The sequence below is a fragment of the Trichechus manatus genome, unplaced genomic scaffold (assembly GCF_000243295.1).
Source record: "Trichechus manatus latirostris isolate Lorelei unplaced genomic scaffold, TriManLat1.0 scaffold00144, whole genome shotgun sequence".
Lineage (NCBI taxonomy): Eukaryota > Metazoa > Chordata > Mammalia > Sirenia > Trichechidae > Trichechus > Trichechus manatus.
This window is the reverse complement of record NW_004444080.1, coordinates 1,336,224-1,363,931: the sequence shown is the minus strand read 5'-3', so window position 1 is coordinate 1,363,931 and position 27,708 is coordinate 1,336,224. Positions and strand designations below refer to the sequence as shown.

The following is a 27,708-nucleotide window of genomic DNA, read 5'->3' as shown; positions in this document are numbered from 1 at the left end:
TTTTATTTCTGGGCACAAATTGTTAAATGATGCTAAACAAATTGTATGATGCAAATCAACATTACCTGATACAATATAATCTAATTATTGAATAATGTATTATTTCCATTTATATTCTTTTGTCTGGGGGCCTTGAGTAACTAACTTAAAAATAATCAAACTAACCTACTTTAATGATACTTGACATAAAACAGAAAACATAACTTAAACCAAGACAAAATTAAAGCCTGCCTACTGTATTATTAAAAAAATAATTCATGAATTACTACTAACAGTTAACATTTATTATTAGTCTGTGTTTGGAACTGTTCTAAGCATTTCACATGTGCTAACCAAAGGCTGGCGGTTCAAATCCACCAGCCGCTCCAAGGGAGAGAGATGTAGCAGTCTGCTTCCATAAAGATTACAGCCTTGGAAACCCTATAGGGGTCTCTATGAGTTGGAATTGACTCGACAGCAATGGATATGGTTTTTGGTATCTCATTTGATGCTGGCAAAAACCTTGTGAGGTAGGTATTATTATTATTATCTCCATATTATAAGGAGGAAATTGAGGCACAGAGAGATTAAGTAGGTCACAGAGCTGAGAGATGGGAGAGCTGGGATTTGAACCTAGGCAGTCTGACAAGACATATGAGATTAAACTAAAGTAAAAAGGTCAGAAATTAAAAATGGGGTGGGCTTCTAATTTATAATTCACATAATCACAGATCTACAGGATAAATACAGTTATCCAACAATATCATTATGATCTCTAAATTAGTAATTCTGGATCCTTGTCTTGGCACATACACTAACAACTAAGTAAAGATAAATTTTACAAATAAACAAATTAAGAATAAGATGTGGAAGAGTTAACAGCTGAACCATATGTTTGGGTTTAATATTTCCTCATGCTACATGGTTGCTATGCATCAGAATCGACTCAATGGCAACGGGTTTGTTTTGTGCATAGATATCACCACTGAAATTAAATAAAGCCTATGTGTGAGAAAATTTTTGGTTTCATTATGTAATTCTATTTTATTCCCAGTTAGTCTGCCAAATAGGAGAACATACTTGTATTTGTACTTGTACGTGTACCGTATTTTTACACAAATAATGCGTGCCTTCTACATTTGTTTGCCAACTGCTCCCTCCCCCGCTAGGTATTTTCATAGGTGCTACTATGCTAACATTTTTACATGTTGCTGTAAAAACATCAGCATAGAGCGCTTATGAAAATATCTCAAGGGGAGGGAGTGGTTGGCAAACAAATGTAGAAGGTGCGTGTTATTTGTGTAAAAATACGGTAAACACTGCCTGTTGAAAGATTTCAGATATCTAGTTATATTCAGGTTATTTGCAGATTTAAAATTTGTGAATTATGCTTATAAGTAATCTGGTTTTTTGGATGTCCTAACCAGATAATAATCCAACTAATAATGCAGTGAAATAGCTTTTTTTTTCCTTAAAAATACCCCTTCAGTTCTGGTTTATTTGCCATGGACAAATTCTGACAATATGTAAATACAGGTATGGCTCTGGAAATCTGAAGGTGACTTCACTGACTGTGAACATATTTGAATTTGTTTGCATTAAAAAAAAAAAATCACAATTCATTATCCTTTCATCTGCATTAGAAAAAAAAATCAAAATACATGCCAAATTCTCAGATTGGCCCTTGTTACAAACTGATACTTGATCATTATCTAAACTTGAGAAATAAAAAATATTAGATAAAACTAAAGGAAAGTAAGTTTCCAAAATTAATGCAAATAGAAAGTTAAAATGATAGTTACATGTTGATATGTTGTGTGTGTTTCAGATAACCAAGTCAACTGTTGACAACTTTACTGGTCTCTAAAAATACTGATGGATAATATAATTCGAGATGCCCTGCTGAAGAGGATTACTTTGAGAATTTGGTGAATTCTCTAATGTTTGGACTTCTGAAGTGAAAAACAAAGCTATTACCAAAGTTTCATGAGGCCACATTTTTTAAAGTTCATGTTATTTAAATTATATTTTCATGAATATAAAAAAATACAATTCAAAATGTTATTTTCTTGGCAGAAGACAGACGTTCAAAATTTCTTTTCCTAAGCAACTGCTTCTGGTGATGAAGAATGACTTGGTAGAGCTGTTAACAGTACATTTTCCAAAGACACCAGAGGGTCTGTATAGTACTGTAAAGCAGGACTGAATCCCTTCTGCTGTAAATACTGTACCCGGCCTTGGTCAATCAGTAATTTACAAAGATGTCCTATTTTCTTCTTTTCTCCAATAGTAAGAAACCTAAATCAGATAAACACACATCAAACAATGTTAAAATTCTATAAGCATTTATAAAAAATCACTTTAGTCACTTCTATTTACTGAGAAGCTATTAAATAACCCACCATATAATAGGTACTATATCCAGTGCTTCAAAGATATTTTATTTATGACCACAATAAAAAAAAATACGTAATTTCACTTATTCTAAAATATATTTTCATGAATGTTTATAATACTCATCTACAAAGAAAGTAACAGCAATAATCACATTTCTCCTTTAATGTTGTGCATTACAAAAGTAATCACTTACCCAGGTAAACTATCAGCACTATCATCTGCGATTCTGTATCCGTCGTCATCATGCACTTCATGCTCATCATTCTGATTATCTTTTTTCTTTGTGGTAATATTTGAGGCTTCCAAAGATGTTTTCCGCATCCCACAAGTGGCCCAACTACTCATTCGCTGGAAATAGTGGAATTCCACTGCTCCAAGGCCTAGAGCCCTGAAATATTCTTTGCCCACATAATGTCTCCAATCACACCTGTGGTGACAACAGAGTGCAATAACAATGCCAGCCACAGGGGTCCACTTCTCTGGGACATTTTTTTCACTTCCTTCCTTGGCCAAAGTGTTAATTTCTGTTTCTGTTTTATCATTCTTTATGCGTTTGGCTAAAGGTTCTTCATTCCTTTCCTCACAACTGGCAGCATAGGTTTCAAGCAAACATCGTAATGCAAGATCTGCAAACACAATTATGTGGCCCCCCCAAACCACATCATCTTTAAAAATAAATATTTTTTACATTTATTAAGCAGTATGGTTTTTAAAAACCCAACAATAAAAACAACAGAAGCCTACTTAGCTTTATATTTGTAGAAATTCCTTCATGAATTATCAACTTTGTTCATATTTGCTCTTTTTTTCATCATCTTCTCGCTTTCTCTAAAGATTTATTCTGCAGGAAGCCCATTTCCCAAAGAAACTGCCTGAAGCTTAAGATCTACAGTTGGGAAAAACTTGAACTGGCTCTCATTTCTCTGATCCTAGCTGAGGAAATGACTTGTATAGGAAAAAATTTACCTGTATTTACATTTCAGGGAAGTTTTGAGCTTAAGAAACTTAAAGGAAGAAATAAAGAAGAAAGGCAGTTTTGCTTAGGTTGATGTCAGTCCTTAAACTTAATATGTTCACAGCAAATAGTGAAGAGTTGAGGAGCTGAGAAGGTCAGGATGTGGAAGGTAGGCCTCAGTGCAGTCTTACTATATTTAAGAGAGTCATTCAATGAATAGCTACTGAGTGCCTTTCATGTGCAAAGAATTGAGGATGCCATGATAATTAATACAGACAAACTTGTAGGCAGATGTACTCCAGATTAAAATAAAAAATTTTAGTGCATTTTAAACCTAAGCAAATGGATGTTTGAGGACTATAGCTATTTCCCATTGACAACTGCTATACTGTTGACAGTACTGGAGAGACCCCACATATACTCTTCTGTAAAACATGTATTTTCTGTTTGATTAGATTGTTACCCTGTTTAATCAAAAGTATATATATTTTCAAATTTTACTACCCTAAGATGTCACAAGTGAATATTAAATGATCTTATATTCATTAATATATTTAATTCAATATATGAATTCAAGTCAGCAAACATTAAAGGGAATTCACTATAGAAATAGCTAACCTATTATTTTGCAAACTATTATCTTGTGACAAAATATATCAGGCCACTATTTTATTTACATTTGACTTATATGATTTTCAGAAATGTGAGTAACTAGAAAAATGATTAAAAGAATGAAGTTATTTTAGAATCAGAAGGAGCTGCAGTAATCTATTTCAACCCATCATTTATAAGAACTTAAGTGACAAAGCCACATACTTAGTAAGGAACAAGAAAATACAGCAAATCTTGGCCAAGATTATTCATTCACTCAAACATTTACTGATTCCTGTTACATACCAAACACCACGTTAGCACAGGCCCTATGCTAAAAAAATTCACAATGTAGTGGGAAAATTATATATATAAATGAATAATTATAATACAATAAGGCAAAGATATGCAGAAGGCAATATGATAAATTCTAAGCAGGCATATCTTAATATTTAAGGAGGCTCCTTGAAAGTGGTGACAACTGACCTGAAGCATGAGTAGAAACTGACCAGTTTTTTTGTTTGGGTAGGTGGGAGGAATTCCAGGTAGAGTAGAAACAGTATGGTATGTAGGGAAAAAGGAGCCCTGGTGGTGCAGTGGTTAAGTGCTCATCTGTTAACCAAAAGGTTGGTGGTTTGAACCCACCAGCTGCTCTGCAGAAGAAAGATGTGACAGTCTGCTTCTGTAAAATTTACAGCCTTGGAAACCCTATGGGGCAGTTCTACTCTGTCCTATAGGGCCACTATGAGTCAGAATTGACTAGACGGTCACTGGTATGTAGGGAAAACAAGGTTTAATGTTGCTGAACGATAAAGGCAAGAAGTGGCAGAGAGGAAGGCACAAGCTAGATTATTGAGACTAGTACATTAAACAGCTTGGACTTTATCCTGTAGGTGATTGGGAGTTACTGAAGAGTTTTAAGAAGGGGAAAGACATTCAGTATGCAGCATATGAATCTTAAGTTAATATTTAAAGAACAGGTAGTAGAAGAAGTCCATTAAAGTAACAGAGAATAAATGGCATACATATAGGGGAAGAATGAGGAAAAAGAGTGTCACAAAAAGAAGGGAACAATTTCAGTAAGAGTAAGCAACTGCAGCAGAGATGTTTAGTAAGATAATAGAATAATAGAGTAAGGAAGTGAGAATTCAGATAGAGTGAATAAAAGGGAAAAGTGTGTGGGACATGAGAAATAGATCTGGCCAACGTAGATTACACTTTTGAGAAACTTGGATTAGATGTGTAGGAGAGAGATTAGATAGCAGCTAAAGAAAACTAAGAATCAAAGGAGTGTGCTTCCTCTGTCCCCTATATCCCAGGATAGAATTGGCTTACTTCAGAAAGCTTTTATGATGCGTGAATGCAGTCTAAAAACTATCAAGGACAACACAAATATATAGTACTCAAAGCCATTTCCACCCAATTTAAATAATGTTTTATGGAGGCTATAAATTTCCCACGTGGACGATGATATTAGCAGGAGGCAGGAAGAAGAGGTAATAATAGTTAACATTTACTGAGCACTAATATATGCCAATATTATGTGACCTAGAAAATTATACATTATTAGCCCCTACCTCTATGAGGTAACCAAAGCTCAGAAAGGTTAACTTGCCAAGATTACACAGCACAGTTGAACCCTAGACAGTCTGATTCCAAACCTCACGTTCTTTTCATTTCAACATGTTAAATCTGATGGATAAATGTGCTAAAACAAGACATCTTAGCTTTTTTTGCCTAACATTTCTTTTTTCTTTTTTGTCCTTGCAAACATCCCAGAATCCTGATACACAAAAATCATCTGGTGGGAGAGAGTTCAGAGTCCTACCAAATCAACTCATCTAAAAAGTCAGTAACTTCTGGGATGGAACCACATTAAGTTCCATAAATGATTCCTTTTTTAGTTGAAATATAACCCAAAGAACTTTAAGGTCCCATATGACACAGTATTTACCCATAAAATTCTTAAATCATCCTGCAAAAAGTGTAAACAGGAAAGCTCTGTATTTGAGATTACATAGGCCAGTGCTACCACAGAGCCCAGGTGGCACAGTGGTTAAAAGCTTGGCTGCTAACTGAAAGGTTGGCAGTTCAAAACCTCCAGCGGCTCCATGGGAGAAAGATGTAGCAGTCTGCTTCCATAAAGATTTACAGCCTTGGAAACCCTATGGGGCAGTTCTACTCTGTCCTATAGGGTTGCTATGAGTTGGAATCCACTCGACAGCAGTGATTTTAGAGCAACCATGAAGATTAATGGGTTGCGAACATAAGTTATCAAAATTATTCAAAAGAGGCTATTTAAATGGTTGGGACCATGTTAAGCTAAAAATTTAATATGTTAGTCTAGACATTATTAGTCTGTTACATACCTGTTGCCACACCACACAGATGCTTTCCAATTCCTACCACAGGTAGTTTTTCTTCTATTAGCAAAGGAACCTTGTCTGAAATAAAGGGAAATGAGAGCTCAGTTAGTTCCTTGTGAGATAAGTTAAATGATGTGGCCTTCCAAAAGAAAGAAATAATTAGAACCTCTGGATTTTAGATCTGAAAGAGATACCAAAAAAAAAAAAAAAAAAAAGAAAAAAAAATCCTCCCTTTATAGTTTAGGAATGACGGGTTTAAAGATGTAGCAACTTGCTAAGTAACAGCTGGCTACTTACAGAGCCAAAATTAGAGTAAAAGTTTCTTGACTCTTAAGTCAAAGCTTTCCTCTATACCATGCTAAATATTAAATAAAAGGACTCAGAATTTGCCTTTCTAGAAGACTTATTTTGCTAAGTATTAATCCATCAATAAAAGGACTCAAAACTTTCCCTACTAGAAGATTTATTTTGCATGAATAATACAGTTAACTCATAATACATGCATATATTATATATACACGTATGTATAACGTACAGTATAAACAGTATTCAATATTATAATTAAAACTATAAATAGGACTTTTAATATATCTTAATGATCAAGAATAAGGTATCATCTAAGCTATTCACACTGTTCTGAAAATAATAACCGTAACAGTTCTGAAACACTAAAGAAAAAATATTTCAGCAAGATAAAGCAGTACCCGTTGCCACTGAGTTGATTCCTACTCATAGTGACCCTACACGACAGAGCAGAACTGCCCTATGGAGTTTCGAAGGCTGTAATCTTTATGGAAGCAGACTGTCACATCTTTCTCCTGTGAAGCGGTTGGTGGGTTCAAACCACTGACCTTTCATCTAGCAGCTGAGTGCTTAACCACTGCACCACTAAACCCACTACTGTCGAGTCAATTCTGACTCATAGTGATCCTACAGAATAGAGTAGAACTGCCCTATAAAGTTTCCAAGGTGGTAATCTTTATGGTAGCAGACTGCCACACCATTCTCCCATGAAACAGCTGGTAGGTTCAAACCACTGACCTTTTGGTTTATAGCTAAGCGCTTTAACCACTGAGCCACTAAGGCTTGATAATGCAGTAAAATGTAGAATATCACACTCATGGCTTTCATCTTTTTCTCCTATTCATTTTCCTTCTTCAAAGATTCTAAAATAAAAAGTATGCCTCCCCCTACAAATTCTACTACAGCATCTAGTCCAAAGGAGGTGCTAAGTAAATATTCCAACTCTTCTGATGTCTTGCTTTGAGATGGTAATACATGCTATAAGAAATTGGTGCCAATGGAAGTCTTATGCGCTGCTAGTGGGAATGTAAAATGGTACCACCACTATGGAAAACAATATGGTGCCTCCTTAAAAAGCTAAAAATAGAAATACCATACTATCCAGCAGTCTCACTCCTAGGAATATCCTAGAGAAAAAAGAGCCATCACATGAACAGACATATGCACACCCATGTTCACTGCAGCATTATTCATAATAGCAAAGAGATCGAAATAACCTAAGTGCCCATCAACAGATGAATGGATAAACAAAAGTATGGTACATACGTACAATGGAATACTATGCAACAACAAAGAACAATTATGAATCCACAAAACGGATGAATCTGGAGGGCATTACACTGAGTGAAATAAGTCAATCACAAAAGGACAAATATTGTATGAGACTACTATTATAAAAACCCAAGAAAAGGTTTACACACAGAAAAAAACAATCTTTGAATGTTATTACGGAGGGGAGGTGAAATCACTAAGTACACAGTAGACAAGTGTTAACTTTGGTAAAGGGAAAAACAACACACCATACTGGGAAGTCAGCACAACCTGACCAAGGCACAGTCACAGAAGCTTCCTAGACACGTTCAAACACCTTGAGGGACCAAGTTACTGGGGCTGAGGGCTGCAGACCATGGTCTTGGGGGACATCTAGGTCAACTGGCATAACACAGTTCATAAAGAAAATGTTCTACCTCCTACTTTGTTGAGTAGCATCTGGGGTCTTAAAAGTTTACAAGCAGCATCTAAGATACATTACTGGTGCTATCATGTTTGGAACAAAGGAGAATGAAGAAAACCAAAGATATGCAGAAAATATTAGTCCAAAGGACTAATGGATCACATCACAGCATCCACCAGCCTGAGCCCAGAAGAACTAGATGATGCCTGGCTAGCACTACTGACCTGTCTGACAGGGATCACAACACAGGGTTCTGGACAGAGGACGAGAAAAACATAGAACAAAATTCAAAATCACAAAAAAACACCAAACTTACTGCTCTGACACAGACTTGAGGAACCCCCAAGACTATGACCCCTGGACACCCTGCTGGCTCAGAACTGAAGCCACTCCTGAAGTCTACCTTTCAGCTAAAGATTAGACAGGCCTATAAAACAAATAGTAACACATGTGAGAAATGGGCTTCTTAGTTCAGTCAAGTATACAAGACCAAATGAGCAACACCTGCCCAAACGCAAAGACCAGAAGGCAGGAAGGAACCGGAAAACTGGACAAATGGACAAAGAGAATCCTGGGTGGAAAGGGGGAGAATGCTGACACACTGCAGGGATTGCAGTCTATGTCACAAAATAATTTGTGTATACATTTTTGAATGAGAAACTAATTTGCACTATAAATTTTCACCTAAAATGCAATTAAAAAAAAATTGATGCCAAGCAGAATAGTTCGCCTTTGTTTACAGAGGTTTAAATTATGGTGCTTGAAGAAGCTTACCATCAATTAGTGTAAAGAGAAAGCATGTCTAAGCAAGCCCTTCCGTGTTTATGCTTGACACATTAACTTATCTCCTTGCCCTTCTATTTCTTTGAGCTTGGAAAACAGGGCAGATGATCGGGGCAAGAACGGCAGAATGAACACAAGCACCATTTTGTTCCCTGCTAAAACTCCACCAAAGGAAAAGTGAAAGGATTTGTTAAAAGGCATAAACTATACAAGGTCTGGAAGAAGAGGAAAGGAGACAAAAATAGGCAAGGCTAAGAACCAACCCAATTTAATCCATGAATCTCGAAAAGGCCGAGGAACTATGGGCATCAGGCACCTTGGAAGTGGAGCTGGAGTGGCTTTAATAGAGTACTGGTAGACAGTTTAAGAAGTAGTCAGATCCCTACCTCATAGCCTTTCTCACTTGGTGGAAGACTAGCAATTAATTCTCTGGAGAAGGTAAAACAGGGGGTCTGTGGACTGAGGGATAACAGCAATTGAGAGATGAAGTGTGGTAAAATAGAAGGATTAAGTGAGTGTGCGTACACTTCAACTATTGTTCCCCACTGGGTCCCAGAATGATGGTAGTTAGACCTTTATCCTCTACAGAGGCGACTGGAAGGCTTCTCTGGGGAATCTAACCAGCCCAGGAAGAAATATCAAACCTTAAGCAGATCACCCCAGGGTGAAGTTCAGAGTTTACAAACCCACCTATATACTCAGATCTTTTAACTATGACCAGACCATTAAGGAGTACCAGATGTTTGAGGACAGCCTCTAACTTGAAAGAGACACACCAAACAAATGGAAATGAACTATTTTGTGAAAAAGAGATTATAAAGGTAGAATAATTACCAAAGAATGAATGCAAAGAAATTGCCTGGAAAGCTGAGAGGAATGGAATCTCAAAACCAGGTTTTCTCATCCTGGGCATTATTGACATTTTGGGCCCAATAATTCTTTGTTGTGGGGTACTGTCCTGGACCTTACAGAATGTTTAGCAGGATCCCTGGCCTCTCTACTCACTACATGTCAACAGCACACCTAATGCTGTAACAATCAAAAATGTCCCAGATATTGCCACGTGTCCCCCTGGGAAGCAAAACTGCTCCTGATTGGAGAATTGCTGCTACAAATTAAAGGGTCCACCAAGTGCCCAGCACAACATATAAAAATAGAACCATGGCAAGGCATATCACTGTGAAATTTTGGAACATCAAGAACAAAGAATAGAGCCAATAAATTTCTAGAAAGAAAAATGTCAATCATGTACAAGAAATCAGGATTCAGAGCAGATTCAGTTTTTAACAGCAACACTGTTGTTGGCAGATGCCTTCAAGTCGGTTCCGACTCATAGCAACCCTATGTACACAGAACAAAACACTGTCCTGTTCTGCACCATCCTCGCAATGGTTGTTATGCTTCAGCCCACTGTTGCAGTCACTGTGTCCATCTATCTCATTGAGGGTCTTCCTCTCTTCTGCTAACCCTCTACTTTACCAAGCACAATATCCTTCTCCAGGGACTGATCCCTTCTGATAACATGTCCAAAGTATATAAGACATAGTCTTGCCATCCTTGCCTCTAAGGAGGATTCTGGCTGTATTTCTTCCAAGACAGATATGTTCGTTCTTTTCGCAGGCCATGGTATATTCAATATACTTTGCCAATACCATAATTACAAGGTGTCAGTTCTTCTTCCATCTTCCTTATTCATTGTCCAGCTTTTGCATGCATGAGGCAACTGAAAACATCATGGCTTGGGTCAGGTACACTGTCGTGGATTGAACTGTGTCCCCCAAAAATATCTGTCAACTTGGCTGGGTCATGATTACCAGTATTGTATGACTGTGTATCATTTTGTAATCTGATGTGATTTTCTCACGTGTTGTAAACTCGATCACTATGATGTAATAAAATGGATTAGTGACAGTTATACTGATGAAATCTACAAGATTAGGTAGTGTCTTAAGCCAATCTCTTGTGAGATATAAAAGAGAGAAGCAAGCAGAGACACACGGGAACCTCACACCACCAAGAAAGCAGTGTCGGGAGCAGAGCGTGTCCTTTGGACCTGGGTTCCTGTGCTGAGATGCTCCCAGACCAAGGGAAGACTGATGCATCACAAGGACAAGGACCTTCTCCTGGAGCTGACACCCTGAATTTGGACTTGTAGCCTGCTGGACTGTGAGAGAATAAACACCGCTTTGTTAAAGCCATCCACTTGTGGTATTTCTGTTATAGCAGCACTAGATGACTAAGACACGCACCTTAGTCTTTAAGGTGATACCTTTGCTTTTTAACACTTTAAAGAGGTCTTTTGCAGCAGATTTGCCCAATGCAATGCATCTTTATTTTCTTGGATGCTGCTTCCATGGGCGTTGATTGTGGATCCAAGTAAAATGAAATCCTTGACAACTTCAATCTTTTCTCCGTTTATCATGATGTTGCTTATTGGTCCAGTTGTGAGGATTTTTGTTTTCTTTATGTTGAGGTGTAATCCATACTGAAGGCTGTGGTCTTTGATCTTCATCAGTAAGTGCTTCAAGTTCTCTTTACTTTCAGCAAGCAAGGTTGTGTCATCTGCTTACTGCACGTTGTTAATGAGTCTTTCTCAATCCTGATGTCACATTCTTCTTCAGAGTCCAGCTTCTTGATTATTTGCTCAGCAGGTAGATTGAATAGGTATGGTGAAAGGATATAACCCTGACACACACCTTTCCTGACTTTTAACCACACAGTATCCCCTTGTTCAAACGACTGCCTCTTGATCTATGTACAGGCTCCTCACGAGCACAAGTAAGTGTTCTGGAATTCCCATTCTTTGCAATGTTTTCTATAATTTGTTATGATCCACACAGTCGAATGCCTTTGCACAGTCAATAAAACACAGGTAAACATCTTTCTGGTATTCTCTGCTTTTGGCCAGGATCCATCTGACATCAGCAATGATATCCCTGGTTCCATGTCCTCTTCTGAATCTGGCTTGAATTTCTGGCAGTTCCTTGTTGATATACTGCTGCAGTCACTTTGAATGATCTTCAGTAAAATTTTACTTGTGTGTGATATTAATGATATTGTTTGATAATTCTCACATTTGGTTGGATCACCTTTCTTAGGGATAGGCATAAATATGGATCTCTTCCAGTAGGTGGGCCAGCTAGCTGTCTTCCAAATTTCATGGCATAGATGAGTGAGCACTTCAGCACTGCATCCATTTGTTGAAACATCTCAATTGATATTCTGTCAATTCCTGAAGCCTTGTTTTTTGCCAATGCCTTCAGTGCAGCTTGGACTTCTTCCTTCAGTACCATTGTTTCCTGCTCATATGCTACCTCCTGAAATGGTTGGAATGTCAACGAATTCTTTCGGTAAAGTGACTGTATTCCTTCCATCTTCTTTTGATGCTTTTCCCCATAGAATCCTTCACTATCGCAACTTGAGGCTTGATTTTTCTCCTCAGTTCTTTTGGCAAGAGAAATGGCGTGTTCTTCCCTTTTGGTTTTCTATCCCCAGCTCTTTGCATGTGTCATTGTAATACTTTACTTTGTCTTCTCGAGTCGCCCTTTGAAATCTTCTGTTCAGCTCTTTTACTTCATCATTTCTTCCTTTTGCTTTAGCTACTCTACATTCAAGAGCAAGTTTCAGAGTCCCTTCTGACATCCCTTTTGGTCTTTTCTTTTTAATGACCTCTTGCTTTCTTCATGTATGATGTCCTTGATGTCATTTCACATCTCACCTGGTCTTTGGTCATTAGTGTTCAACGCGTCAAATCTATTCTTGAGATGGTCTCTAAATTCAGGTGGGATATACTCACGGTCGTACTTTTGCTCTCTGGACTTGCTCTCATTTTCTTCAGTTTCACCTTGAACTTGCATATGAGCAGGTGATGGTCTGTACTGCAGTCGGCCGCTAGCCTTGTTGTGACTGATGATATTGAACTTTTCCATTGTCTCTTTCCACAGATGTAGTCAATTTGATTCCTGTGTATTTCATCTGGTGAGGTCCACGTGCAAAGGTGCTGTTTACGTTGTTGAAAAAATGTATTTGCAATGAAGAAGTGGTTGGTCTTACAAAATTCTATCCTGTGATCTCCAGCATCGTTTCTATCACCAAGGCCATATTTTCCAACTACTGATCCTTCTTCTTTGTTTCCAACTTCTGCATTCCAATTACCAGTAATTACCAACGCATCCTGACTGCATGTTTGATCAATTTCAGACTGCAGAAGGCGGTAAAAATCTTCAATTTCTTCATTTGTGACTTAGTGGTTTTGCGTAAATTTGAATAATAGTTGTATTAACTGGTATTGCTTGTAGGCGTAGGGATATTATCCTATCACTGACAGCGTTGTACTTCAGGACAGATCCTGAAATGTTCTTTTTGACGATGAATGCAATGCCTTTCCTCTTCAAGTTGTCATTCCTGGCATAGCAGACCATATGACTGTCTGATTCAAAATGGCCAATACCAGTCCATTTCAGCTCATTGATGCTGAGGATATCTGTCAGTTTGTCGTACTGTGGAGGCTTGCATGTTGCTGTGATGCTGGAAGCTATGCCACTGGTATTCAAATACCAGCAGAGTCACCCATGGTGGACAGGTTTCAGCTGAGCTTCCAGACTAAGAAGGAGCCGGCGGTCTACTTCTGAAAAGAATTAGCTAGTGTAAATCTTATGAATAGCAGCAGAACACTGTCTGATATAGTAACGGAAGATGAGCTCCCCCAGGTTGGAAGGCATTCAAAACATGACGAGGGAAGAGCTGCCTCCTCAAAGTAGAGTCGACCTTAATGACGTGGACTGAGTCAAGCTTTCAGGACCTTCATTTACTGATGTGGCTTGACTCAAAATGAGAAGAAACAGCTGAAAACATCCATTAATAATCGGAACACAGAATGGACGAAGTAGGAATCTAGGAAAATTGGAAGTCGTCAAAAATGAAATGGAACTCATCAAACTAGAATGCAGAATGTAATTTTATGAACTATATTACGCCATTTGACCGAGATGTCCCACAAGACTGTGGTCCTAATCCTTCAAACCCAGAAAACCAATCCCACAAGATCTTTGGTTATATTTAAGTATTCGTCTAACTGTTCCCCCTTTGTGTTTTATTATATATTTGAATATATGTACATACAGTCACATACATTCATATGCACACACCTACATACACATATATACTCACATAAATAAACCTGTACACATGTATATGCCTACATACATACATATATATCTGCACATATATTTTTTGGTTATCGTTGCTGTTCTTTCAAAATGATACATGCCATAGCAATTACCAACAGGTCCTTTTTTCTTGTGTATATTTTAAGTGACATCATTTATCTTCATCAAGCTGTGTACACTTCACCCTCATTCAGTGGTACCCTCAAATTTATCTTTAATTCATGGTTTCTTGGGAAGCTATAAGAGGTGCTCTACCCAAGACAGCAAATTAATAGTGAAAGATGTGGGATAAGATACGGAAAAAAAAAATTCCAACCCAGGAGAGTGAAAGGAATCCCCAGGAAGAGACTGAAGAGAGTTTTAAGGGTGACATCTGGGCCACAGGAACAGAGGGCATTCAGCCCAGATTGAAACAGCTCTGAAGGATCCAGAAAAGAATTTTTCAGGATGACAAAACCGACCGAATACCTGATGCAACTGAACATCTTGACAGGAGACCTAGAAAACTGGTTAATTAATGATAAATACAGGAAAACAAAAAAAAAACTAGGTACATAAAAATATAAAGTATCAACAATAAAAAACGGTACAAGAAAAAATTAACTGTAATTTACTAAATATTTCAGATGTGAAAAATGAGAAAGCTTAGCTTACAAAATTTATAATTTAACTATATTAGAAAGATGAGGAATAGGAAGTATATGTGCGGGGAGGGGAAAAAAATCCCAATCTTCATCTATCATACTGCACAGTCAATAGACAAGCATTAAAAAACAAGAAGTAAAAATCAACATAAGCCTGTTGTTTAGAGAATTTAGGTAAGTATAAAAATTCACGTAAAAGAGTTGAATGTGGTTTTCTCTGAAGAGAGAGAAAAGGCAGGGAGAGAAACAGCTGATGCTGTTTTTATAACAAACTTTGTAGAAGTACATACACGTAGTTTTTGACTCTTTTAACTACATACATGCATAACTTTAACAAAAACCAAAAAAATAAAAAGGAAAAGCGGGAGGGAAATCTGCAGTGAACTTATTAAATAGGCACTTCCTATTCTTTCTCTTCTCCTAAACAATTAACAGTAAATTCCAACCCTGCAACCCAGAAAGGAAGAGAAATCCTCTAATTCCACCTGCTACTCATTTCAAAACTTCTAATCACTCTCAGTATGTTACTATGTAAGTATTTCATGCTAAAAATCAAGAAAATATTGAAGTATAAAAGAAAAGTCAGGAGATTACAATTCACATTCTCATTAGCAGCTATAGGCCTGGGTAGGTCACTGTTCTTTAGCACATAACAGAAAAGTTTTCCAAAATTAATGCAAATTCTAAAGGACAGTACTGAAGTATGTTGCAGATATTTGCTCAATCCTTTCTTTATTAATCTTCCTCTCTTCTCATATGTAAAAACATGGGATGGGGGCACATGGTGGGCAGAGAAGAGTCATATGAGAACTATTTAAGAAATACAGTAGGCTAATTTTCAGTATGGTTAATAAGAATTCAACACATAGCATAAAAACTTGTTTACGGTTTCTGACATAATATATTCAGTTAGTAAATACAGCTATTTATATATATGTGCCGGCTGCCTTACAAAGCTGGATTAAACTTAGCAGGTAGAAGGGGTTGTAGGGATATATTTGTATTATTTTCATTAAAAATGTATATAGAAAAGGTATATAAAGGGCACGAATGAATATAACTAAGGGGTGTGTGTGTGTATGTGTGCGTGTGTGCGTGTGTGTGTGCGTGTATGGAATATGAGTTCCACAGGGATGAAGTTATTTTCTTTGGGATAATTTAGAATTCTAGGAAGTGTCTCCTACACAATAGACAACAGAAAACTATCTCATTTTCTTTAACGGTTCAAGTAAAGTCATGTTAATTATAGGCAAAAGGCTATTTCATGGTTTATGAACAGACTCAATCATTCATTTAAACTGGACAAAGAAGCAATATAAGGACTTTTGGAATCAAAATATCAAAAATTTTAAACTCTTCCCTAATATCACACTTCATTTTCAGCTGATACTGAAAAAGAATTTTTTAAAGTTTTAACCTGAATTCAATTTACCTTTATGTAAACGTTACCTATAATATTCTAGATTAACAATAGATTAATTTGTTTTCCCTGAGGAACAGTTCTGCATGATTAGATTTCTAAGCAACCCTCAGAGTCTGAAACTTCTACGATTTATGGTAGAGACTGGAAGAAGACTCATTAATAACCTGTGATATGCAGATAACACAACTTTGCTTGCTAAAAGCGAAGAGGACTTGAAGCACTTACTGAGGAAGATCAAAGACTACAGCCTTCAGTATGGATTACACCTCAACATAAAGAAAAATCCTCACAACTGGACCAATAAGCAACATTATGATAAACAAAGAAAATACTGAAGTTGTCAAGGATTTCATTTTACTTGGATCTACAATCAATGCCCATGGAAGTAGCAGTCAAGAAAGCAAACAACCTACTGCATCAGGCAAATCTGCTGCAAAAGACCTCTTTAAAATGCTAAAAAGGAAAGATGTCAGGTGCACCTGACATAAGCCATGGTATTTTCAATTACCTCACATGCATGTGAAAGCTGGACCATCAATATGGAAGACCAAAGAAGAACTGACACCTTTGAACTATGATGGCAAAGAATACTGAATATACCATGGACTGCCAAAAGAACATACAAATCTGTCTTGGAAGAAGTACAGCCAGAAAGCTCCTTAAAAGCAAGGATGGTGAGACTTTGTTTTATGCACTTTTTATCAGGAGGGACCAGTTCCTGGAGAAGGACATCATGCTTGGTAAAGCAGAGGGTCAGTGAAAAAGACGAAGACCCTCAACGAGATGGACTGACACAGCAGCTCCAACAATGGGCTCAAACACAGCAATGACTGTGCGGATGGCGCAGGACTGGGCAGTGTTTTGTTTTGCTGTATACAGGGTTGTTATGAGTCGAACTGACTTGATGGCACCTAAAAACAACTGAAAGTTATGCAACTTACTCAAACACAAGTGTTGAATATCAATTTGAAGTCTTTCAAATACTGAATTTTTCTTTCTGTGTTTACCATCTACCTATAAAAACAGAGAATATTATTATAACAATGATATTTTATTCAAAAAAAACTTTATAGACATGAAGGATTTCCATTTGAAGTCAAAATTCAAAGCAAATAAAACTTAAAACTATATATTCTTTGGTGAAAACTCCTAACTTTTTATAAGGCTTGACAATTTTATAACTATTTATGCATATATGTATACATTTGTGATGGTTAAGACTGTGTGTCAACTTGGCTGGGCCATTATCCTCAGTGTTTATATGTGATCACTCCCATGTCTGGTATGAGTTGCCAATCAGCTGAAAGGGAGTTTCCTTGAGGGTGTGGCCTACATCCAAATATAAGCAGACGTTCTGGCTTTTTGCTTGCTCTGGATCCTGCAGCTGCCTCCTGTTCATCTGACCTCCGGTTCTTGGGACTTGAGCTATCAGCTTATCTGCCATCTTGGGATTCATGGATCTTCACAGCCTGTTAGGTAGGAGCTCTGCTCTCCGACCTGCCGATCTTGGGTTTACCAGCCCCTGCAGCTACATGAATCGACAGAAGCCTCTACCCTGATCCATGGACTTTGGACGTTCCAGCCTCTACAATCATGTAAGCTGTTTCCTTGATATAACTCTCTCTCTATATATATATTTATACACTTTACTGGTTTTACTTCTCTAGAGAACCCAGCCTAAGACAACACTACTTCATTTAATTCTAAAATTTCCTAACTCATTGATGAAGGAACTGGGGTTTGATGATATTAAGTGACTTACCTCTTTTCACCAGACCAGTTGACTCCAACTCATAGAGAACCTATAGGACAGAGTAAAACTGTCCCACAGGGTTTCCAAGGAGCAGCTGGTAGATTTGAACTGCTGACCTTTCTTGTTAGCAACCATGCTCGTAACGGCTGCGCCAACACCTAGCAGATAAAGTCTCTTTCCTCAGCATAAAATACAAGACCTTCACTAGTCTAGCCCTCTCCTCCAGCCTCATTACTGCTGAACTCCATTTTATACCATGGGCTCGCACCACAGAAATGTTTCCCTGTTGTTTCAGCCATTTGGTTACACTGTATTTGCTTCTCAAACCCTTTGATCTAGGAAGCACTATCTCACCTTTCAAGCTCATGCATCATGTTTTCTGTGTAGTCATTCTCTACTCCTTCCCTCCAACAAAACTTGTCAATCACTCCTTTGAATCTACACTGTATTCTATGTGCTTTTTTTATATTGCCTTTAACAGTTTACTACAATCATTTATCTGTCTGTCTCTTCTTTATAAAAATATGTAATAGAGCAGAGAAACTTTGTCTTATTTGAACTTATATACCCAAGGTCTACTATGATACCTGGCACTACATTCAATAAATGTTTACTGAATGAATGGTTAGTAAGTGGCAGAGGTAGGATTAGAACTCAAGATTTAACTTCTAACCTGGCTCTTTTCACATATTTTCCTTTTTCTGTAAAGTTTGAGAACTCAGATCAATGGACTACAAAATTTAGATAAAAAAATTCACCTTCAGTTTAAGTCATCAGTTAGAAACAGTAAAAAGCTACAATCAAATACGCAAAAAATAAAATTCACTTTCTTCTGCATTCTTTGAGAGACAGGTTCCTGAATATAATTTTTTTTTAACAATAAGAAAAACACTGAGTTGTTTACTAGTATACTGCAATGTTTTTACTCACCTTAAATCTTGTGGTAACCTTTTCTACTAGGATGAAGTGCACTTTTTCAGCATCTTTTAAGGCAATATCAACCCAGTGAGATAATTTTCCCTTTCCTGCTCCAAACTCAACAAAGCATCTTCTTGGACCAAGTAACTTTAATTTTTCAATGTTACCTAAAATAGAAGCCTGGAAACTTCACGAGATTATTTTACAAACTACAGCAAACACATTTGGCTCAATCGGGAAAACAGCAAGGTAATTTGTACATCTATAAGTTAAGGTAGCATGTTCATATTGAGAATTTCCTTTTGGCTTTAAATTTTTTCTTTTAAAATACTTAATACTTGTTCTATCAGTACTCAGAAACATATCCATACCAAAAACATACACATACTTTGTGAAATAGAAAAATTCTGTACTTGGAAAGATAAACTAATCTAAACAAAATCTCATTAATAGCTGTATTTAGGAAGAATACAAATCTAGCTTCTTACAAATGAATAAAAGGCCATTTAGTAGAGTTACTATGGCCTAAACATACCTGCTGTTTCAGGTGCTTGGTAGCAGAATCACCATTTTTAGGGTCATTAAGGGCATCATGCAATACTGGATGGGACATAATTTGATCTTTAAGGGTGGAGTTCAAACCTGTGCCAAATGTAAGCAGAGCATCTTAAGCAATCAAACACGAAACCATAAGACTCTGAACAACAGTAACCTCTTTTACATTATCAACTCATATACCATCTAATACCTCTAGAAGAATTTATTTTGCAACTTGTGGCAGACTTACCTACACTTGCTTTTCTCAATTTCTTAATTAAGTTTTCCAACTGTTCTTCAGATAGAAAAGAAATTGGCACCTATATACAAAAATAAAACTAAATAATACTGCCAAAAAATGCATTTCTTCTAAACTTCTTTATACAAGTTTTATCTGATCTGTGAATACTTCATATATAATTTGTATATATGTTTATATACATATATATTTGAGAATATACACATGTATGTGTGTGTGCGTGCGTGTGCGTGTGTGTATGTGTGTGTGTATCTATCCGTGCTACCAAGCTCCCCAAGAGTATATTCCACACAGCAACTCTTCTTTCTGCTAAAACCTTTTCCCTAAGCTGCCATGGGAACCGCTCAAGAGCTACACTCTACTCAGTCTCTGCCATGGTACTTCAACTTCCCTAACTTTCTCAGGGTCAAGAGCAGTTCTAGGCTCAGAAGGGTTCACGAATCAAATGAGGACTCTGAGTCATACTGTAGCTCTGTTATGGGGCGTGAGCTAGTCTGAGAACCAACCATCATCAATAACACTGATTCTATAAAAAATGTATTGAAAATTCAAAATAACTGACTCATTCAGACAAAAACTACAACACAGCTTATTCACAAAATGGAGATAGCCCATAATTACCTTTTAAAGTTAAATATTAAGTTAATGTACTTACTAATTGCTCAGGTATTTCTGTTTCATCCTTTAAGCCCGCATTAATATCTTGAATAAAGAAGTCCTTAACAAAAACAAAACCATAACAATACTGTTAATAATGTGAAGAGCTCACAAAAATTAAGCTAAAAACCTGATCCTCCCCTTCTTCCTATTCTCTGTATCCCCCATCTTCTACCTTCCTCTTGTTCATTTATTTATTAAAAAATTATTAAACACCTACTATGGTCTCTGGCTTGATATAGGTGTTGGGGATTTAGCACACCAGAGAAGAGAACAGATAAAAATCTGCATGTTCAGGATCTTACATATTAGTACTAGTGAGATGGTTATCTGTGTATGTATTTATAGTCTAAAAGAAATTCACTGGTAATTTTTATTAAAATTTTTGCTTGTCTACAGCATAGACTGAGGACCTTGCCAATTTCTCCTTATGATGTTAAAACAAAAATGACAAAGTATCACGTATACATGGCTATTTATCAGACAAGCAGCATGATTAGGAAGGAAAAAAAAATAGGGATAAAATATAGATATTACAGTGGTATAAGCCTGATTTCTTCTATCTTAAAATACTAACTAAAAACTGAAAAAATGTTCTGTGAAACTAAGTTGTTTAAATTAACATTACGAGATCTTTCTAGTCCATCTTCAGATAATCTGTAAAGATCTAAACCAGCACCGTCCGATAGAACTTTCTGCAATGATGTAAATGTTATATAGCTGCCCTAGCCAACATGGTAGCCACTAGCCTTGAAATATGGCTGTGTGATTGAGAAACAGAATTATTTAATTTTAATTAATTTGAATAGTCACATGTGGCTAGTCGCTATCATATAGGCAGTACAGATTTAGATGAATGAAACAGTACTATTTCTGCAAATTCTGTTTTAAAAGTGAAAACAACTCCTGGAACTTTGTTAACAGAGGCTGAAAGGTAACACCTTGATTGTGCGTGTGCTGCTACTTCTATCTATTTGGATACTAACGGAAATTGCTGAATGAGTGGAAAGGGAAAGGACTGCAAGTAGTACAGTGTTTTGCTGGGTGACTGGAAAATTAGCTATAACTTATAATTTGATGTGCTCTTAGTTTAAAATCATTACAAAGAGCACTCCCAAAAATTTGTGTTGTGGATTAGATTTTTAAATATGAAAGCTATTTATATTGGAGAGACTTATCAACTACTTTCATTTTGTATACAAAATTTTCTTTAAACTGATGAACATATTTACAAAGTAAGGGAGAATAGTGATAAGACTATTCTTAAGTCCCCCCCTGCATCTTCCCACCACTTTCCTCCTTTTCTTTCCACTGTGTCCTGGCATTGAAACGAATATAACCACCTTTCCCTCCTCTTTAATTCAGTCTATTATCATGTCTTACCTGGACTTCAGCAATAGCCCCCTAACTAGTCCTCCTGATTCCAAGCTATCCTCCCACACTGAGGTAAGAGAAAGTTTTCTAAGAGGTACATCTGAGCATTCCTCAGCTTAAAATCCTTCAGTGGTTCCTCATATTTTTCAGAATAAGGTTCAAATTCCTTAAAAGCATCATGTGGTTTCTTACCTCCATGCTTTTGCACATTCTTTCTGCCTAGAAGGATTCTTCTTTTTCTTTGACTCAACAAGACTCAGCCCAAGTGTTATTTCCTCTGGGAATCCTTTCTTGATCCCTTAGATTTAATTTTAACTTTGATGCAAGTACATGCTCTTATCACATGTGTGTTTACTTCTTTCACTGACCTTACTAAACAAGATCTCTAATTGGTTTAATTATAAGTTTAACAGTCTCAAATAATCTCCCTAAAGGCAGGGTTCATATTTTATCTAAATAATATTAATTTTAAATAATATTTAGTAGGCATTAAGTAAATATTTTTGAGTAAATAAGATGTGAACTTTAACTATCTGAATAACATTCATGTTGCATACAATTCTACTTTCTGAATCAGACTAAGTGGATTTACAGTCCGAGACCTTATAATACACTCAAATGTATTTTACCAAAATCAAGCCTCCTGAGGCAAGAGCCTTGTTAAACATTCATATCTGTAACCTAGTAATATATAAATATTATACATACACATTTCACCATTCAATTTTACTGATAAAACACTTACGGGTTTTGGCTTCTCTCTTGAGTTACATTTTTTCAAATGCTTTGCTAGTTGATCTTCATATACTGTACTAAATTTAAAGAGAAAATTATTTAAAATGAGATTTGTGACAATTACTATTTCCAGCACAGAAAAACGCTTACTTGAACCACACTTACTGTTTTGGATCTAAAGGACACAGGATTCTTTTTCGAGCATTTTCTTCCTAATAAATTAAAAGAAATATATTTACTTAAAATAAAATATCAAGTTTATCACTTACAGATATTAGATATAACTTTAGTGTATCATAAGCTTATGCATCACCAGAACAAGGTAAGAAAACCTTAAAAGAACAGAATGAAAAATGGGTAAAATCAGGTCAAAGGGTTTAACAACAAAAAAACTCCAAAATAATTGGTTTATTTATATAAGAAGAAATACTGTTTCGGACAAACAAGGGTATATAGCTTCAAATAGGTTATAATGAATGCCTACATATGGAATTTTGAATCTAAAATAGTATCAATTGTAATATTCATTATTATATTACGTATTTCCGAGAAAGAAAAAATGCTGCCAATTTAGATTATGACATATCATTGGTTTAAAGATGCATCTTGATTTCAAAGATGTTTGAATGAAAAAAAGAAGTATCTTAGAAACAGTTAAATATGTTAATTATTTGCCATGTTGCCATAGCCTATTGGTTTTGTAACTTTTTACTACAGCAAAGTCGAATCCTATTTGTTTCTAACTTACAAGTATTTAACTATCTGCAGTGGGGAAAAAAAGGAAAATGAATAGGTCTGACAATTCTGCCCAACATTCCACATGAATCTGTGTGCAATACAATACCGTAAAAGTTAAGACCACAGACCAGCTAGGTACGCCTAGGTATGAATCCTATCTCTATCTATTAATAGCTCTGGGATCTTAGTCAAATTTAGAGCCTCATTTGAAAGAGAATAATAATATGTCTTACCTTCTAAGGTTTGTAAAAATTAAGTGAGTTAAATTTAAAAAAATGATTAGCACAGTGTTGGTCATATGTAAATTCTAAGTGCTGGCTGTTATTCTTAACTTTTTTTAGTTTATTTTAGTCTGATGTGCCTCTTGGTATATCCATGAAACTATGTGTACTGAATTTCATGGCAAAGTTAAATGATTTTTCAATAATTTTTGAAAACATTGTGCTATTTCTTCTTGCTGACTTTAAAACCAAACCTCTATGTAAGAAAAACACTTTACTGCAGTTCACAAAGTCTACCTATATGATTTAATAAAACAGTACTATTTCCATTTATTTTGGGGGGTTAGAAACAGATTTCTCAACCTTAACATTTTGGGCTGGGAATTCTTTTTTGTGGGAGGCTGTCTTGTACGTTTTTGGATGTTTAACAGCATTCTTGGCCTCTATTCACTGGATGACAGTAACATGACCCAGCTGTGACAACCAAAATGTCTTCAGATATTGGCAATTGCCCTTGAGAGGCAAAATCACCCCCAGCTGAGAACAAATGGGTTAAAATGAGTACAAGGGGTGCCTTCACAGGAATTTATGATACCTTTTAAAAAAGACTGAAACACAACACCCAAGTGCATCATAAATTACAGATTCAGTAGGATGGCCATGATTCAAAAGCAAATCACAGTCATAGAAAGTGTTTTCATTCGGTGTTTTGCAGGTTTTATTCAAGGGACTAAAAACAATATGATGTCATTCCTCTCCAAAAATACCAATCAGCTTGTAACGATCTATTCACATTCTACTAATGTCACCATCTGCAATCACCTTCCAAATGTCTGGGTAAGGTGAAGTCTAAGGCCTTTTAATAAAGTAGAAATAAAATCTATCTTATTCTTTAACCAAGAGATGCTTGCTGGTCCCTTTAAAAACCAGCCAGTGCAACTGCAGGTTTACTTCAAAGACTTTCCATGATTAAATTACAGGTCTTGCACATTCCAAAACAAGAATGTCCTTGCTTCAGTATGCTTTATTCTAGGCAAATTATCAGTCAAATCAAAATAGGAAGTAGGGCTATAGCTATGATGAGCAATGGCGATGAAAGGGCTCAGGCGACTGATCTGTGCTGGATATTCTCTAGACGGATAAACCTTTTGACTAACAAAGAAAAAGAATGTAAGTAATATTGGACATCCAGAGGACAGAAAACTAGATGCAGGCCTATTTGATTTACTCTTTCTAATCCTCTCAGTCTGACATACTTTTTCTGTAGTATCCTGCTCCTCTCGTTCTCATTTTTATCTATTTCATATATCATATACACTTACATATATACATATATTGTTTGACAGTACAATTACATGTATAGGTGTATCATCGAATGCAGTTGTATGCCTTCTGTTCTAAATTTTAAAGGGAGTCAATTATTAGCTTCCTTAATCTATCCTCCTCCTTGCCAGCAAGTAGTTTTACGTTGCTTTCTAAAGATTGGAGGTCTAAACAAATTTTTTTTAAAAAAAGTTTCTCTCAAAACCGCATTCACAAGAAATGGTTACCACTTAAGAAACGAGAATTAGAACACAATTAGTGAAACCTCGGGATCGTCAATCAATGGCTTTCTAAAACTACCACGTCCCATTGGGAAGGGTGGGCGGGGTGTAAGAAGCCGTAGCTTGAAGTAAAACTAAAATCTAGCATTACCATGAGCTAGGATTGAGATAATGCGTCGCTGCTGTACTTAGTAAAAGAAAACAATGCTCATCACTAGCTCTCATCACCGTTCCCCAGGGAGGGCAGGATAGCGTTTATTAAAGGAAAACCTAGATAATCCAGGAGACAGCAGAAATCTTTCAAAGAGGAGAGGGGCCGCGTCCCAAAACCCCTCAGACCGGAAAACTAATTTCGGACTCTCAGGAGGGTAGGGCGATACCAGACCTCCGCGGCTCCAGCGTGTTCACCACAGAACCGTTTCCCTGCTGCCACCACCATTCTGCAGAACCGCTTCTTCTTTTCCACATAATAACCGCATCTACCCTCAGCTGGAAAACTAGTCGCTTGCGGGGTCGGCGCAAAAGCCGCCATAATTCAGGACCCGCTTCCGGTGTCGAGCACCTTAAGATGTGAAGAAAAGTTCTCAGCTTCCCTGGGTTCCCTTTCCCTTAACAAACATGGCTGCCTCGCGTCCCGTCGTACAGGCTAATTTCCGGAACCACCGCAACCGTCTTCTCGCTATTCTTCGCAAAACCGGAAGAAACTGACGGTGGCTGGCAAAGTCCAAACCTCCTCCGTCTTCCTTCCCGTTTCTGTCTCCCCGCCTCCTCTGTGAGAGTCGAGCGCCAAACTCAAACTTTACCAGGGCCCTGACGCTCTTCAGGCTAGTGCTAAAGGCCGGGCCTGTCGGACCTTTCCTCACACCAGCCAGGCAGCGGTCCAACATGAGCCAGGTTCTGTTCCAGCAACTGGTTCCCTTGCAGGTGAAATGCAAAGACTGCGAAGAAAGGTGAGGTCGGCGCCACCCGTTGCCTGTGGGTGGCGGTTGGGGTCGGGCCAAGGGAGAAAGATGGCGGATCCTGCCAGTGGACACCGACTGCGGCTGGGTGTCCGGCCCGCCTGCCTGGAAGCAGAGAGAACACCCAGCTGGGACTCAATGGGTACCCCTCTCAAGTTCGCGTTTGCAGAGGGGGCCAAAGGAGGGGTATAAGGAAATGGGAAGCCAACTCCTATCTAGTCAATGTCAAAAATCCTAGTGCTGAACGGAATTGTGGAGATTATAGCTCCACTCTTCTCTTTTGACGGATAAGAACTCTGGCCCAGAAAGGTAAAATGATTTATGGGAGTGCTGTCATCGATTTCACGGTAGGGCCAGCAGTAGAACTCAGGCCTCAGCTTCAGCCTTTCTCGCTCTCTCCTTTGGAAGTAAATTTAACCCTCAAATTAAAAAAAAAAAAAAATCCATTTAATAGTGTACTTTGCTCTTCTAAACATTAGTTATTTGGAAAAAAAAAGCAAATTAGCGTTTAATGGACTAAAAACAGTAAGGGAAAAACCAGAAACTTCATTCATTCAAGAATATTGCTTACTAGCAAAACACCTTGCTGGACACTGAAAATACATGGTCAAGAAAAACAGCCTTTGTCTTCATGGAGTTTACAGTACACTGCGAGAGGAGATACAGACCAGTCTCACAGATAAATGAAAATTGGAACTTTGATTAAGGAGGTGGTGGCATTGGGGCTTAAACAGAGAGATTTGACCAGAAGTCAGGGATTTAAATTTTTGTCTCAGTTCCACCACGTAGCTGTCTCTTAGCTCCTCGAAACCGTTACGTTTCTCACTTGTAAAACATATAATAACATGCCTACCCAACATGGTTATGAGAAACAGGTGTGAAAATGTATGTGAAAACTGAATGGTGTGGAAATGTAACATTAAAAATGAAGACATTGATTTATTGATTTGCCATTAATGTGGTTCAGAGTTAGGTCCAAATCAATTGGCAAGCCAGGCAAAGAGATGGTACCAAAACCAGCAGCTGCATATGGTGATATGTAGGTTGTGTTAGATGGACAGTTTTCTGTGCTATCCAATATTGTAGCCACTAGCCAAATGTGGTTACTTTACACTTGTAATGTGGCTAATCCAAACTGATGTGCACACTAGATTTTGAAGATTTACTATGGAAAAAAAAAAGAATAAAATATCTTATTGGTAATTTTTATATTGTTTTCAACCGACAATATTTTGGATATATCAGATTAAATAAATACGTTATTAAAATTAATTCTAGCTTAATTTTTTTTTAAATGTGGCTTCTAGAGAATTTAAAATTACATCCACAGCTCACATTTGTGGCTTTCATTATATCTCTATTGGATGGTATTGTTCTAGAATGATTATAGAAGATAACAGAAAGAAGGGTGTCACTTCTGATTTCATTGTTGAAGCTCTTAGCTGTTCTTCATCTCGTTACACTGTCATCACAATTATCTTCTTAAAACACTATTTCAAACTTTTCATTTCTCTTTAGAGACCTTTCCTTTCATATATTCCTATCATCTATATATGGGGTTGGCAAACTACAGCCTATGGCCCGTATGTCGCACTGTTTCTGTAAATAAAATTTTGTTGGAACACAGTTATGCTCATTTGTTTATGTATTATCTATGACTGCTTTTGTGCAACGATTGCAGAAATGAGTAAGTGTAACAGAGACCTGATGGCCTGCAAAGCCTGAAATA

The 27,708-nt window shown here is 37.1% G+C and overlaps 2 protein-coding genes across 3 annotated transcripts in view; one reads left to right on the top strand and one right to left on the bottom strand.

Moving 5' to 3' along the window:
• Nucleotides 1–1,976: 1,976 nt before the first annotated feature.
• Nucleotides 1,977–25,659, bottom strand: TRMT13 (tRNA methyltransferase 13 homolog). Of its 2 annotated transcripts, none has more exons than XM_004385735.2 (11): nucleotides 25,406–25,659; nucleotides 22,683–22,729; nucleotides 22,528–22,594; nucleotides 20,407–20,469; nucleotides 19,743–19,812; nucleotides 19,491–19,597; nucleotides 18,968–19,135; nucleotides 17,226–17,298; nucleotides 6,292–6,366; nucleotides 2,570–3,002; nucleotides 1,977–2,277 (listed from the first exon to the last, which is right to left on the bottom strand). In XM_004385735.2, exons 1-11 carry the CDS (start codon nucleotides 25,550–25,552, stop codon nucleotides 2,082–2,084), a joined length of 1,446 nt encoding a protein of 481 aa, XP_004385792.1. In that variant the 5' UTR covers nucleotides 25,553–25,659; the 3' UTR covers nucleotides 1,977–2,081. The 2 variants fall into 2 exon arrangements, with proteins under 2 accessions (XP_004385792.1, XP_023595756.1); XM_023739988.1 differs by lacking the exon at nucleotides 25,406–25,659 and adding an exon at nucleotides 25,172–25,397.
• SASS6 (SAS-6 centriolar assembly protein) overlaps nucleotides 25,625–27,708 on the top strand; it is a 40,652-nt gene continuing 38,568 nt past the window's right edge. The window contains exon 1 of the mRNA XM_004385717.3: nucleotides 25,625–25,970. Coding sequence (XP_004385774.1) covers nucleotides 25,906–25,970 — 65 coding nt within the window. The 5' untranslated portion in view covers nucleotides 25,625–25,905. The remainder of the gene's footprint in view (nucleotides 25,971–27,708) is intronic.

Excerpts from the sequence above, each read along its gene's own strand:
- TRMT13 (XM_004385735.2), bottom strand. The coding sequence starts at position 25,552 with ATGGCGGCTTTTGCGCCGACCCCGCAAGCGACTAGTTTTCCAGCTGAG. Across the intron at positions 20,470-22,527 it reads CAAGAGAGAAGCCAAAACCC|GACTTCTTTATTCAAGATAT; the intron begins GTAAGTGTTTTA and ends GTTTTTGTTAAG. Across the intron at positions 17,299-18,967 it reads AGGTTACCACAAGATTTAAG|GTAGATGGTAAACACAGAAA; the intron begins GTGAGTAAAAAC and ends CTGTTTTTATAG.